Source organism: Gymnodraco acuticeps, unplaced genomic scaffold (assembly GCF_902827175.1).
Source record: "Gymnodraco acuticeps unplaced genomic scaffold, fGymAcu1.1, whole genome shotgun sequence".
In the NCBI taxonomy this organism is placed as follows: Eukaryota; Metazoa; Chordata; class Actinopteri; order Perciformes; family Bathydraconidae; genus Gymnodraco; species Gymnodraco acuticeps.
Window position 1 is genome coordinate 112,744 of NW_022990293.1, and position 14,988 is coordinate 127,731.

The 14,988-nt window shown below is 39.3% G+C and overlaps 1 protein-coding gene across 1 annotated transcript in view; it reads left to right on the top strand.

Moving 5' to 3' along the window:
- LOC117549790 (neurobeachin-like protein 1) overlaps positions 1-14,988 on the top strand; it is a gene marked incomplete in the record, with an annotated part of 50,886 nt that continues 35,898 nt past the window's right edge. Inside the window, 5 exon segments of the mRNA XM_034221869.1 lie at positions 1-77; positions 1,344-1,619; positions 6,268-6,359; positions 7,313-7,474; positions 8,550-8,631. Of these exon segments, the coding sequence (XP_034077760.1) occupies positions 1,569-1,619; positions 6,268-6,359; positions 7,313-7,474; positions 8,550-8,631 (387 nt within the window).

Below are 14,988 nucleotides of genomic sequence, written 5' to 3' on the forward strand. Positions count from 1 at the left end.
GTTTATGTTTTCCTCCAACTTGACACCTTTACGACAACTCAGTGCAGACGGCGTCAGCTGACAGTTTCGTTACACAGGTGAGTGGTCTTAGTTTATCGACGGTTTTAATACATGTTTACCACCTATACATTGATATCTTATCTTTTAAAAGAGACATGTGTATCCGGGCAGGATTGGGAGGACGAGGCGTTTCTGTCACATGAGGAGGAGGAGGAGGAGAAAGGGAAGCAAAAAAATACAGAATATAGGCTTTTTTTTGACAGCTTAAGGTCGACAGACACAGGGGTTTTTAGCCCTAATTACACGCGTTTTTTAAAGCACACAACAGAAGCAGACATTCATAATAGTGTGTGTGTTGCCGTGTTGTTAACATTGCTTCAGAACTGAATATACAGACCTCGTTCATTCCTATGAGAGCTAATCAGTTATTATCCCTAATGTGTGCATTCCTTCTCTATATTTAATAAGTTAGCTTATCCTTTATCGTTGCATGTCTCTTTTTACCTGCTATGCCACTTTTTTCTGTAACACTGTCAATCCCTAATAAAGGAATTCTGATTCTGACGCATGAAGCTCAAAATTACCCCCTAAAAGTACCCGGATGTGGGCCCACTGAGCATGCGTAGTGGAGTTTTCCACTTTAAATTCCGCCTGCCAATCTCTCTGCTCTAAATAGTCTAATTAAGATATACATTATCGATCCCAAATTGTGGGGTTTTTTTGTAAACAAAGGTATGCACATCATTTGAAAACATAGTAGAAATTAAACAAGTTCTAAAATATAAACATCTCATCATATAAATAACTCAATGATTTAAATAAGGGCTTTAAAAGTGTTCCTGCTGGGTAATTTAAATTAGGTCAAAGTATCTGTTGATATGGTTGATATACAGACCTCTCTTTCCCAAAGTAAGTCAATGGGGGAAAAGTCATTTAGGCCCAATGACGTCATGGACTGACAGGGAAGTTGTAGTACTGTCGTTTAACCCCTAAACAAACTTGCTTCACTTCCTGGGGGCTTTGGAGCACCGAAACTGGATGCTTTCTGCTGGCAGTGAACTCTTATTTTCACAAGATATCCGCCTCCATGTTAAGTGTGTGTTGGCATTGATAGTGCAAACACTGCTGGGAATACAGGGGTGGTAGAAGTACTCAGATCTTGTACTAAAGCAAATATAGAAGTACCAGAGTGTAGGAATACTTCTGTACAAGTAAAAGTCATGCCTTGCAAATGTTAAAATAAGTAAAGTATTGACTACACGTGTTATTGGCTTCACAGTGTTGTATTTTTATGGCAAAACATCCGCCTCCATGTTTAGTAACTGTCTGTTTGTCATTGATAGTGCAAACACTGCTGGGAATCACCCCCTGGTTCTCCGAGAAGATCTACAGAAGTGGAATTACTGCGCCAAATCCTGTGCCATGGAATCATTCTTGGAAAGTTTCCTTGGCATCTTTTGAAGGAGTGTTCCACCTTTGCCATGATGTTGAACATTGGAGGTCAGCGGGGGAGGTTTAGCTCATGACTGAAAACCATGAAGCAGCCGGAGAAGTGACACTAAAGCAACATGGCATCCAAGGAGAGACTGTACGAGGTCTGGATGCTCTACTGCACCAAGGTAAGGACGCAATACTTCTGGGAGAATGTCATTAGGTGAAGTAGGGGGCAGTGTGATGGTATTTCCCCCCTGGCATCATCATATGCACAGCTACAGTGAAGTTATAGCAATGAAAAACCTACGAATTAAACACTACGGTCAGCGGTAAATAGTGACAGACGTTTTAAAAACCAAAATCACTGATTGTAATAATTGTGTGGCAATCTTTTTAAACCAAGCGCTACACTTGAACAGCACATAAACATTAACAGGGCTCTAAAATGCTCCAATTAGACCCAGACTAATGACATTGCCTGCCCATCCTGCAGGATGTATTGGACTGGGACAGAGTGGTTTATACATTAGCAGTTCATTGACAGAGAACCAATGCAACCAGTGTTACGAATATGCTCCTTTTCCCCAAGTCGGAAAAACAGTTGAAGCATGTGTAGAAATCTCGTCGGGATGCCATGTGATACTGTCAGGTTTTAAAGGTGCAGTGCATGGAGGAGATTGGTTTGTTGTTACCGTGGAGATGAATGGATGACCATAGTGGAGACCTTGAGTCAGCTGTTGGCTAGATTTAATTCACTTGGCAATTAAAGTTCCTCACATGAGCTTTGAGGGATCATTTCATTTCATCCTGGCTGCAAGCCAAGGGTCCACAGGGCCAACATGTCTCTCTGTGTGAGGCAGACGAGACGCTGAGAGGGAAGCATTTTAATATATATGTAGCGGCCTCTGAGCAGCTGAAATGTCAGGTATGGCTGGCGGCATAAATCACATGAGGAATGTTGGTCTGAGACCTTTGAAAAGTTGAAGTGTTGCACAACGAGCCTCAGTCCTTTCTGACATAGTTTAACTACAAATGCATTAATGATTGATTCCCAGTTATTGACTGATCTTCAGTCCGTATGCACGCGTCTTTGAAGGCTGCTTCATACGGCTGCAACTAACACTTCTCGACTATATGTCCGTCTAATGATTGACAAAGCAGTGTCTCCTTTGTGTCAGTGGAAAGGGGCGGGGTTTAAACAGATGCTTCAATTAATGTCTTAAAATGTAATGTTTAAATGATCCTATAGGTGTGTCTTCACTTGCATTGAGACTGTATGGAAAGTAACTGTCTATGAACGGGCAAACGCCTCATAGATCCTAGATGGGTTAAGTATGATATGTTTACACTGATACCTTCATCATGTGGAAAGTCTTGATCATTGCATTTGTAAATATATGGTTGAAAACGAGCAGGGAAAGATAGTCGTGGTTGGACTTTACCACCTTGAAACAGTGGAGACTTCTGCAGGTGTTTCATGCACACTGTGTAGTTGTGTAGGTGAAGCCTTAATCCTCAGAAGTTGCCTGACTTATGACTTGAGCTGATAGGACGCAGATGACAGCTAAGTTACATAGCCAGCGATCCTTTAGCTGCCTGTCATTGGTTTGTGTTTTCCCCACAAGAACCGCTGGAGAAACTCCGGGGGCGCTCCGCTTTGTTTCAGCAGATTATGATCCAGAGAAAGTGGAGACGTCTGAATCGTGCCAGTTACTCTGTAAGCTGCAGAAAAGCCCTTTTTAATGCTCAACCCCAGCATGGAGCATGCCTCAACAACCAGCGCCGTCATTTCAGCCTGCGGAGGCTTCGTTCTACAGCGAACCCCTGCTAGTCCACGACACAGGGTCACTGGCAGACATTTGGTTGCATCTCACATTGCATTTACCACTACCATAAATGCATGACTCGAACATTTGATCTTGCAACTTAATCTCTTTTCTTCTTGCACTATTTTTACATTTCTTGTCTTGTTTTTATTCCCTTTGAGTTGCTTTTTGACTAGAAACGGATAAAAGAGTCATTTGCATAAGCCCTGGCATTTTAGGAGTCAGAATAGCGAGAAGGGAAATGAAGCTGGAGACGACGGAGGAGGAGAAAGCGTCTTGGTTCCACATGTTTGTCCCAGAGTAGATTACTCAAGTCTTTGCTGCTTGTTTGCTCGGTACGGTTTAATCTCTGTTGTCACACACACATGCACACAATGCCTCGCACACACACTCAGGCTTTAGTCGCCGGTATGTAAAGTTTGTCGCCCTTGGGAATCTTTCTCTGGGTTTTATTCTGCCACCCTTTGGCTTCTCAGTTTCCTCTGTGGACGAACACTGACGTCACTGACGGAGCGTGTCAGACGTGTTTATCCCAAGCGGTGGACAAGCATTCAGGCCGAGTAAAAGTACTGCATCGAGTAAAAGTACTGCAAAGAGTAAAAGTACTGCATCGAGTAAAAGTACGAATGCAACACTGAAAAAGTACTTCATTGCAAGTAAAAGTACTGCATCGAGTAAAAGTACTGCATCGAGTAAAAGTGTTTCAGTACGATTAGGGAAATGTACTTCGGAGTAAAAGTACTTTAAAATATCGTCGCTGCCAATCAAAGTTCTGTTAACACTCATGGTTTCAGTCACTTAAATATAATGTTGGTTTCATCTACACCAAATAATCCTATTTTAAAGAATAAACATGTATGATGTCGTGGAGTAAAAGCACAACGAGTAAAAGTATAAAAGCACAAGTAGAAGTATCTCTAATGTGTATTTAAGTACTCGATGACCCTGCCCAGAAGCCTCTTTAAATACACGTGTCAGTGCTGTCATGGCTGACCACAGACCTACTGGGAGGAGAGCTTTTTAAACGTTGTGGTTTCAGCGACTCGATGCCACTCCTTCCACTAAAACCAGGTCACTCTCAGAATCCAGACCGCGCCCGTCTGGAGGAGCCGGGTTGCTGCTGCGCTGTCTTATCTATTTACATCAATTACACGTCCATCCTGGTCCAAGCTGAGGTCTTTAAATGTCTTGTTTGGTCAGTCCAGAGCCACGTGTTGAACTTTCATCTAATATCAAACAGAAAAGCGGCAGAAAACAGCACTTTGACCTTTTCCATATTAGAGTTCCTATGAATTGATGCAATAATCTCCTGAGACCACATCATTAGTTGTGAGGAGTTCCCATCCCATTACACACGTCTCTTGTTTCATTCTGTCAACGGGGATCTCCGAGTGCATCGATCTGCGTTGCCGGTGACCTTGTTATCCTCTCAGAGGTCACCTTAAACAGATCGTTAGGAATGTGGTTCAGTGGCAAAGGGCCCGGGATAAACAGGAGAGGCATGTTATCTTCTCACGGGAACTGTGTGTGTGTGTGTGTGTGTGTGTGTGTGTGTGTGTGTGTGTGTGTGTGTGTGTGTGTGTGTGTGTGTGTGTGTGTGTGTGTGTGTGTGTGTGTGTGTGTGTGTGTGTGTGTGTGTGTGTGTGTGTGTGTGTGTGTGTGTGTGTGTGTGTGTGTGTGTGTGTGTGTGTGTGTGTGTGTGTGTGTGTGTGTGTGTGTGTGTGTGTGTGTGTGTGCCATGCAGAGCAGGGTGTGTCCGCCACAGTCCTAACCCTCAATGGGCATCTGTGCTCCCAAGCTGCTGCCTAAAAGAGGACATTCTTTCAGACACACACACACACACACACACACACACACACACTCCTTCAGTCACTGCTGCTAGTGAGGCTCAGTCACTTGAGAGCTGCTGGCATACATCATCATCATCTCATTTTCTGGGCAGTCATATAAAGACAATAGAGTATTTATAGATCAGTTTTGGAATATATTATTCACACACACACACACACACACACACACAGTTCTGATGACTTCATAGCTTCCTGCTCCGCTCTGGCTGAGTTCCACTCTGACACGCAGACAGCAGTCTGACTGTCTCTTTTATTACAGTCAAGCTCTCATCTGCAAATATGTCTGAATTAAAGTCAAGTAGCTTCTGCAGAATCCAAGAGGCGTTACGTAAGAACTGCTGAGGAAATAAAGACATCCTCCTCTCATTGCATCGTGTCTTCCGGGGTTACTTTATATAGCAATGCTGGTCGGCTTAGCCTCAGGATACATTTTCAGTTTCAAAGCAGAGTGACAAATGTGCGCCACAAGGCATGCTGGGGCTTCAAAATCTGTACTTAAGTCGGACATGTTGGATGGATTGCTACGAACATGACGGTTCCTTTTTCCTACCGTCAACAACAGGTGAAGTTTGAAGCATTTTCCAGCTTAGAAATACCATTAACGCATTAATGATCCATATCTTCCCAGTTAGCAGGATTAGTTTGTTCCTGTGGGTGAAGGGGTTAACTCCAGGACCTGTGACCAAGCCTTCCTCTGGTGCCATCCCGTCTTTCGCTCGGCATTGTTCCAGGAATTTAGGAAATGTCGATCAGCCGGCTGCTGGGAAATACCCCCCCCCCCCCCTCACAATGCAGCCGTGCCTGTTTCCCAACAGGTGCATGTTTGAGCTTCCACGCCCTAAGAGAGTAGAGACGAACACACCTGAGACATTCACCGGTCTGTCAGGTTGTAGTAGCCGCTTTGTGAACCTCTCACTCCTGTATCCTTTTTGTTTTTAAACTTTGTAATGACAAAACAGGAAGGGGAACGAGTGGTTTCCTAAAGGAGAAAAGTGTCCTTGGCTTTTGACGCAACAATCTTTCATATCCAGTGTCGCTATCATACTAAACTGTAAAGACACACACACACACACACACACACACACACACACACACACACACACACACACACACACACAGTCAGCAATGCCACTAACCATATGGTCTTCTTTCCTCAGAGGGATCCAGACTACCTGAAGATATGGCTGGAGATTTTCATCAGCTCCTACGAGAGATGCCTCGACGTGGACTTTGAAAAGCCACCTTCGAGGTAACGTGTGCAAAACTGTGATTTGTGACATTTGAAGGAAACACACACAGATACACATTCTGTATCTATACACATGTAGAGAATCAACATCATATCATCATACACAGTGTGTGCAGATTTTCTCACACCCTACCTCACGCCTGTCCATAACATTTCACCAATAACACTGACCTCCCTTTTACCTCTAAGAAGAACCCACTTTTCTGCTGTGTGTGTGTGTGTGTGTCCACAGAATGTGTCAGAAGATTGCATTTTATTGTGGTGCTGTGAATTCTGGGAAATGTAGTTTTAGGATTGTGGATTGTATTTGACGACACTGGACTGAAACGGACGTGTTTAACTACCTAGGACGTGTTGTGTGAGTGTGTGTGTGTGTGTGTGTGTGTGTGTGTGTGTGTGTGTGTGTGTGTGTGTGTGTGTGTGTGTGTGTGTGTGTGTGTGTGTGTGTGTGTGTGTGTGTGTGTGTGTGTGTGTGTGTGTGTGTGTGTGTGTGTGTGTGTGTGTGTGTGTGTGTGTGTGTGTGTGTGTGTGTGTGTGTGTGTGTGTGTGTGTGTGTGTGTGTGTGTGTGTGTGTGGTGTGTGTGTGTGTGATGTGTGTGTGTGTGTGTGTGTGTGTGTGTGTGTGTGTGTGTGTGTGTGTGTGTGTGTGTGTGTGTGTGTGTGTGTGTGTGTGTGTGTGTGTGTGTGTGTGTGTGTGTGTGTGTGTGGGGGATCTGTTTGGATTACAGTATCAATGTAACGCATAACGTTGGTTTTACAATTATTTAGAAGACAGTTGAGAACATTTCCCAAGTTCCAATGAAATAGATATCCAAAACATGTTTTTTGAGGAATAGCTGGAATATGAAATGATAAGAAAATGTAATTACAAAGATACTTCAAGAAACCCACCTCACCATTTATGCGTCTGAGGGTTAAATAAATGATCTTCATCAGCTTCTGTGTCTCTCCAGGCCAGATGAGCTTCCTCCCGTGTTGACGCTCCTCCCGGACAACATCCTGCAGGTGCTGCGCCACCAGCTGCTGCAATGCGTCCAGAAAGCCTCTGATGGCCTGGAGGCCGAGCAGCAACACCTGGCTCTGCTGCTGCTCAAGTTCCTCATCATCATCTGCCGGTATGTGTTCACCGACTCTTTCTGTTCCTGCTTAATGTGTTCCGGATGTTTTGGGAAGTGGAGTTACGTGTTATCCGAAGATGCCGTTGTGCTGAAATTAAGCGACGTGCTAAGACGGAAGTGTGTCTTATTATCGAGTAACAGTATGAATGGATCACATGCACCAACAACATGGGTATTTCACAGAGGAAGAGATTGGGACGTATGGGTCCGCTTTCTTTGGTTTTTTAGACGACTAATACATCGTTAAACGACAGCTGGAGACACATCATTTTAGATTAGCCTTTTTATGAGCATCACCACTTATTTTATTTGTATTATTTGTACATCACATGCACCAACAGCATAGATATTTCACAGAGGAAGAGAAGATATTAGCAACACCAACCTTTGTATTTGTATTATCACACCTTTTACCTTCTTATGTCCCCTTTAACGCTCCGGTATCATTCGTTTGGATTACGCAAATTAGTCATTCGAGACAAAAATGAAAGAGCCAGTCCCCAGATATGTATTTTATGGAAAATAACACTTCATCATGAAAAGAACAGCGGTTTCATGTATTCAAAATGGCATTTAAAGGGTTAAAATCCTGAACATTCTTGGTATTTTCTATTAGGGCGGAAGTTGCTTTAAAGATTGAACCCAAAAAAGTTGTGAAAAAATCTTTTAATATAATGTTTTTAAAGTCTTTTGCAGTGGACATTTTAGTCTCGAATGACTAATTTGCGTAGTCGATTTGTTACACAGTGAATTAAAGACCGATTTCAAAAATTGAAATTCCAAAATAGATCGAGAAAATAGCCTTGTTACAAAGCTCAGGCCGTTTGCAGCAACACAACCAAAAAAATGACCCATATGGACAAAAACGTCCACAGTGACACCGGAGGGTTAATTGTTATATTATGTTGTTATGCTGCATGTGAAGTTCATTTATTGTTCTCCGTTTAATTTGTGACGTGTTTCCACTCGATACAAATAAAGCTTTGTTATTATTTAGTATGTCTACCTTCTGGTCGTCACAGCTGCTTTGATGTTTGACTTGTCTTGTGTGTCTGTGCATGTTTTCCGATAGGAACCTGTCCAACGTGGAGGAGATCGGTACTTGCTCTTACATCAACCACATCATCAACATGACCACACTCTACATTCAGCAGGTGTGTTTTCTCTCTGCTCGTTAAATCACGCTGCCCTACAGGCGGGAAGACCATTCGTTAGTCGATTAGTCGTTTCCTAAAGCATTGTTCGGACCGAATGAACACAACTCTGGTTAACACAAGATTTAAATGATGCTTTGTAATCGTGAGATGTTTTGATTAGATTTTGGAAAAAACTATGTTAGGGTTAAGAATATTTTCAATCGAGGACAGCCCTTCTATTGACTCACATATTTAAACTTTAAATACCAATAACCTTTGTCATATATTGCATGTATTATATTCCAAATAGTCTGAATGAGGCAGGTGGGAAGTAGTGGAGTACAAATACTTCGTTACTGTACTTAAGTACATGTTTCTGCTATCAGTACTTTACTTTACCTGTACTTTCTACTTCTCACATGTTGAACTCAAATACCTGTACTTTCTACTTCTCACATGTTGAACTCAAATACCTGTACTTTCTACTTCTTACATGTTGAACTCAAATACCTGTACTTTCTACTTCTCACATGTTGAACCCAAATACCTGTACTTTCTACTTCTCACATGTTGAACTCAAATACCTGTACTTTCTACTTCTCACATGTTGAACCCAAATACCTGTACTTTCTACTTCTCACATGTTGAACTCAAATACCTGTACTTTCTACTTCTCACATGTTGAACTCAAATACCTGTACTTTCTACTTCTCACATGTTGAACCCAAATACCTGTACTTTCTACTTCTTACATGTTGAACTCAAATACCTGTACTTTCTACTTCTTACATGTTGAACACAAATACCTGTACTTTCTACTTCTTACATGTTGAACTCAAATACCTTTACTTTCTACTTCTTACATGTTGAACTCAAATACCTGTACTTTCTACTTCTTACATGTTGAACTCAAATACCTGTACTTTCTACTTCTTACATGTTGAACACAAATACCTGTACTTTCTACTTCTTACATGTTGAACTCAAATACCTGTACTTTCTACTTCTCACATGTTGAACTCAAATACCTGTACTTTCTACTTCTTACATGTTGAACACAAATACCTGTACTTTCTACTTCTTACATGTTGAACTCAAATACCTGTACTTTCTACTTCTCACATGTTGAACCCAAATACCTGTACTTTCTACTTCTTACATGTTGAACTCAAATACCTGTACTTTCTACTTCTTACATGTTGAACCCAAATACCTGTACTTTCTACTTCTTACATGTTGAACACAAATACCTGTACTTTCTACTTCCTACATGTTGAACTCAAATACCTGTACTTTCTACTTCTTACATGTTGAACCCAAATACCTGTACTTTCTACTTCCTACATGTTGAACTCAAATACCTGTACTTTCTACTTCTCACATGTTGAACTCAAATACCTGTACTTTCTACTTCTTACATGTTGAACTCAAATACCTGTACTTTCTACTTCTTACATGTTGAACCCAAATACCTGTACTTTCTACTTCCTACATGTTGAACTCAAATACCTGTACTTTCTACTTCTCACATGTTGAACTCAAATACCTGTACTTTCTACTTCTTACATGTTGAACTCAAATACCTGTACTTTCTACTTCTTACACGTTGAACCCAAATACCTGTACTTTCTACTTCCTACATGTTGAACTCAAATACCTGTACTTTCTACTTCTCACATGTTGAACTCAAATACCTGTACTTTCTACTTCTCACATGTTGAACCCAAATACCATACTTTCTACTTCTTACATGTTGAACTCAAATACCTGTACTTTCTACTTCTTACATGTTGAACTCAAATACCTGTACTTTCTACTTCTAACATGTTGAACTCAAATACATGTACTTTCTACTTCTTACATGTTGAACTCAAATACCTGTACTTTCTACTTCTCACATGTTGAACCCAAATACCATACTTTCTACTTCTTACATGTTGAACTCAAATACCTGTACTTTCTACTTCTTACATGTTGAACTCAAATACATGTACTTTCTACTTCTTACATGTTGAACACAAATACCTGTACTTTCTACTTCTTACATGTTGAACTCAAATACCTGTACTTTCTACTTCTAACATGTTGAACTCAAATACCTGTACTTTCTACTTCTCACATGTTGAACTCAAATACCTGTACTTTCTACTTCTTACATGTTGAACTCAAATACCTGTACTTTCTACTTCTCACATGTTGAACCCAAATACCTGTACTTTCTACTTCTCACATGTTGAACCCAAATACCTGTACTTTCTACTTCTCACATGTTGAACTCAAATACCTGTACTTTCTACTTCTCACATGTTGAACCCAAATACCTGTACTTTCTACTTCTTACATGTTGAACTCAAATACCTGTACTTTCTACTTCTTACATGTTGAACACAAATACCTGTACTTTCTACTTCTTACATGTTGAACTCAAATACTTGTACTTTCTACTTCTTACATGTTGAACACAAATACCTGTACTTTCTACTTCTTACATGTTGAACTCAAATACCTGTACTTTCTACTTCTTACATGTTGAACTCAAATACCTGTACTTTCTACTTCTCACATGTTGAACCCAAATACCTGTACTTTCTACTTCTTACATGTTGAACACAAATACCTGTACTTTCTACTTCTTACATGTTGAACTCAAATACCTGTACTTTCTACTTCTCACATGTTGAACCCAAATACCTGTACTTTCTACTTCCTACATGTTGAACTCAAATACCTGTACTTTCTACTTCTTACATGTTGAACCCAAATACCTGTACTTTCTACTTCCTACATGTTGAACTCAAATACCTGTACTTTCTACTTCTCACATGTTGAACTCAAATACCTGTACTTTCTACTTCTTACATGTTGAACTCAAATACCTGTACTTTCTACTTCTTACATGTTGAACCCAAATACCTGTACTTTCTACTTCTTACATGTTGAACTCAAATACCTGTACTTTCTACTTCCTACATGTTGAACTCAAATACCTGTACTTTCTACTTCTCACATGTTGAACTCAAATACCTGTACTTTCTACTTCTTACATGTTGAACTCAAATACCTGTACTTTCTACTTCTTACACGTTGAACCCAAATACCTGTACTTTCTACTTCCTACATGTTGAACTCAAATACCTGTACTTTCTACTTCTTACATGTTGAACCCAAATACCTGTACTTTCTACTTCCTACATGTTGAACTCAAATACCTGTACTTTCTACTTCTCACATGTTGAACTCAAATACCATACTTTCTACTTCTTACATGTTGAACTCAAATACCTGTACTTTCTACTTCTCACATGTTGAACCCAAATACCATACTTTCTACTTCTTACATGTTGAACTCAAATACCTGTACTTTCTACTTCTCACATGTTGAACCCAAATACCTGTACTTTCTACTTCTCACATGTTGAACTCAAATACCATACTTTCTACTTCTCACATGTTGAACTCAAATACCTGTACTTTCTACTTCTCACATGTTGAACTCAAATACCATACTTTCTACTTCTTACATGTTGAACTCAAATACCTGTACTTTCTACTTCTCACATGTTGAACCCAAATACCATACTTTCTACTTCTTACATGTTGAACTCAAATACCTGTACTTTCTACTTCTTACATGTTGAACTCAAATACCTGTACTTTCTACTTCTCACATGTTGAACTCAAATACCATACTTTCTACTTCTTACATGTTGAACTCAAATACCTGTACTTTCTACTTCTCACATGTTGAACCCAAATACCATACTTTCTACTTCTTACATGTTGAACTCAAATACCTGTACTTTCTACTTCTCACATGTTGAACTCAAATACCTGTACTTTCTACTTCCTACATGTTGAACTCAAATACCTGTACTTTCTACTTCTCACATGTTGAACTCAAATACCTGTACTTTCTACTTCTCACATGTTGAACTCAAATACCTGTACTTTCTACTTCTTACATGTTGAACTCAAATACCTGTACTTTCTACTTCTTACACGTTGAACCCAAATACCTGTACTTTCTACTTCTTACATGTTGAACTCAAATACCTGTACTTTCTACTTCTCACATGTTGAACTCAAATACCTGTACTTTCTACTTCTCACATGTTGAACCCAAATACCATACTTTCTACTTCTTACATGTTGAACTCAAATACCTGTACTTTCTACTTCTTACATGTTGAACTCAAATACCTGTACTTTCTACTTCTAACATGTTGAACTCAAATACATGTACTTTCTACTTCTTACATGTTGAACTCAAATACCTGTACTTTCTACTTCTCACATGTTGAACCCAAATACCATACTTTCTACTTCTTACATGTTGAACTCAAATACCTGTACTTTCTACTTCTTACATGTTGAACTCAAATACCTGTACTTTCTACTTCTAACATGTTGAACTCAAATACATGTACTTTCTACTTCTTACATGTTGAACACAAATACCTGTACTTTCTACTTCTTACATGTTGAACTCAAATACCTGTACTTTCTACTTCTAACATGTTGAACTCAAATACCTGTACTTTCTACTTCTCACATGTTGAACTCAAATACCTGTACTTTCTACTTCTTACATGTTGAACTCAAATACCTGTACTTTCTACTTCTTACATGTTGAACACAAATACCTGTACTTTCTACTTCTTACATGTTGAACTCAAATACTTGTACTTTCTACTTCTTACATGTTGAACACAAATACCTGTACTTTCTACTTCTTACATGTTGAACTCAAATACCTGTACTTTCTACTTCTTACATGTTGAACTCAAATACCTGTACTTTCTACTTCTCACATGTTGAACCCAAATACCTGTACTTTCTACTTCTTACATGTTGAACACAAATACCTGTACTTTCTACTTCTTACATGTTGAACTCAAATACCTGTACTTTCTACTTCTCACATGTTGAACCCAAATACCTGTACTTTCTACTTCCTACATGTTGAACTCAAATACCTGTACTTTCTACTTCTTACATGTTGAACCCAAATACCTGTACTTTCTACTTCCTACATGTTGAACTCAAATACCTGTACTTTCTACTTCTCACATGTTGAACTCAAATACCTGTACTTTCTACTTCTTACATGTTGAACTCAAATACCTGTACTTTCTACTTCTCACATGTTGAACCCAAATACCATACTTTCTACTTCTTACATGTTGAACTCAAATACCTGTACTTTCTACTTCTCACATGTTGAACTCAAATACCTGTACTTTCTACTTCTAACATGTTGAACTCAAATACCTGTACTTTCTACTTCTTACATGTTGAACCCAAATACCTGTACTTTCTACTTCTTACATGTTGAACCCAAATACCTGTACTTTCTACTTCTCACATGTTGAACTCAAATACCTGTACTTTCTACTTCTCACATGTTGAACTCAAATACCTGTACTTTCTACTTCTTACATGTTGAACTCAAATACCTGTACTTTCTACTTCTTACATGTTGAACTCAAATACCTGTACTTTCTACTTCTCACATGTTGAACTCAAATACCTGTACTTTCTACTTCTTACATGTTGAACCCAAATACCATACTTTCTACTTCTTACATGTTGAACCCAAATACCTGTACTTTCTACTTCTTACATGTTGAACCCAAATACCTGTACTTTCTACTTCTTACATGTTGAACTCAAATACCTGTACTTTCTACTTCTTACATGTTGAACCCAAATACCTGTACTTTCTACTTCTTACATGTTGAACTCAAATACCTGTACTTTCTACTTCTTACATGTTGAACACAAATACCTGTACTTTCTACTTCTTACATGTTGAACCCAAATACCATACTTTCTACTTCTTACATGTTGAACCCAAATACCTGTACTTTCTACTTCTTACATGTTGAACCCAAATACCTGTACTTTCTACTTCTTACATGTTGAACTCAAATACCTGTACTTTCTACTTCTTACATGTTGAACCCAAATAACTGTACTTTCTACTTCTCACATGTTGAACTCAAATACCTGTACTTTCTACTTCTTACATGTTGAACACAAATACCTGTACTTTCTACTTCTTACATGTTGAACTCAAATACCTGTACTTTCTACTTCTTACATGTTGAACTCAAATACCTGTACTTTCTACTTCTCACATGTTGAACTCAAATACCTGTACTTTCTACTTCTTACATGTTGAACCCAAATACCATACTTTCTACTTCTTACATGTTGAACCCAAATACCTGTACTTTCTACTTCTTACATGTTGAACCCAAATACCTGTACTTTCTACTTCTTACATGTTGAACTCAAATACCTGTACTTTCTACTTCTTACATGTTGAACCCAAATACCTGTACTTTCTACTTCTTACATGTTGAACTCAAA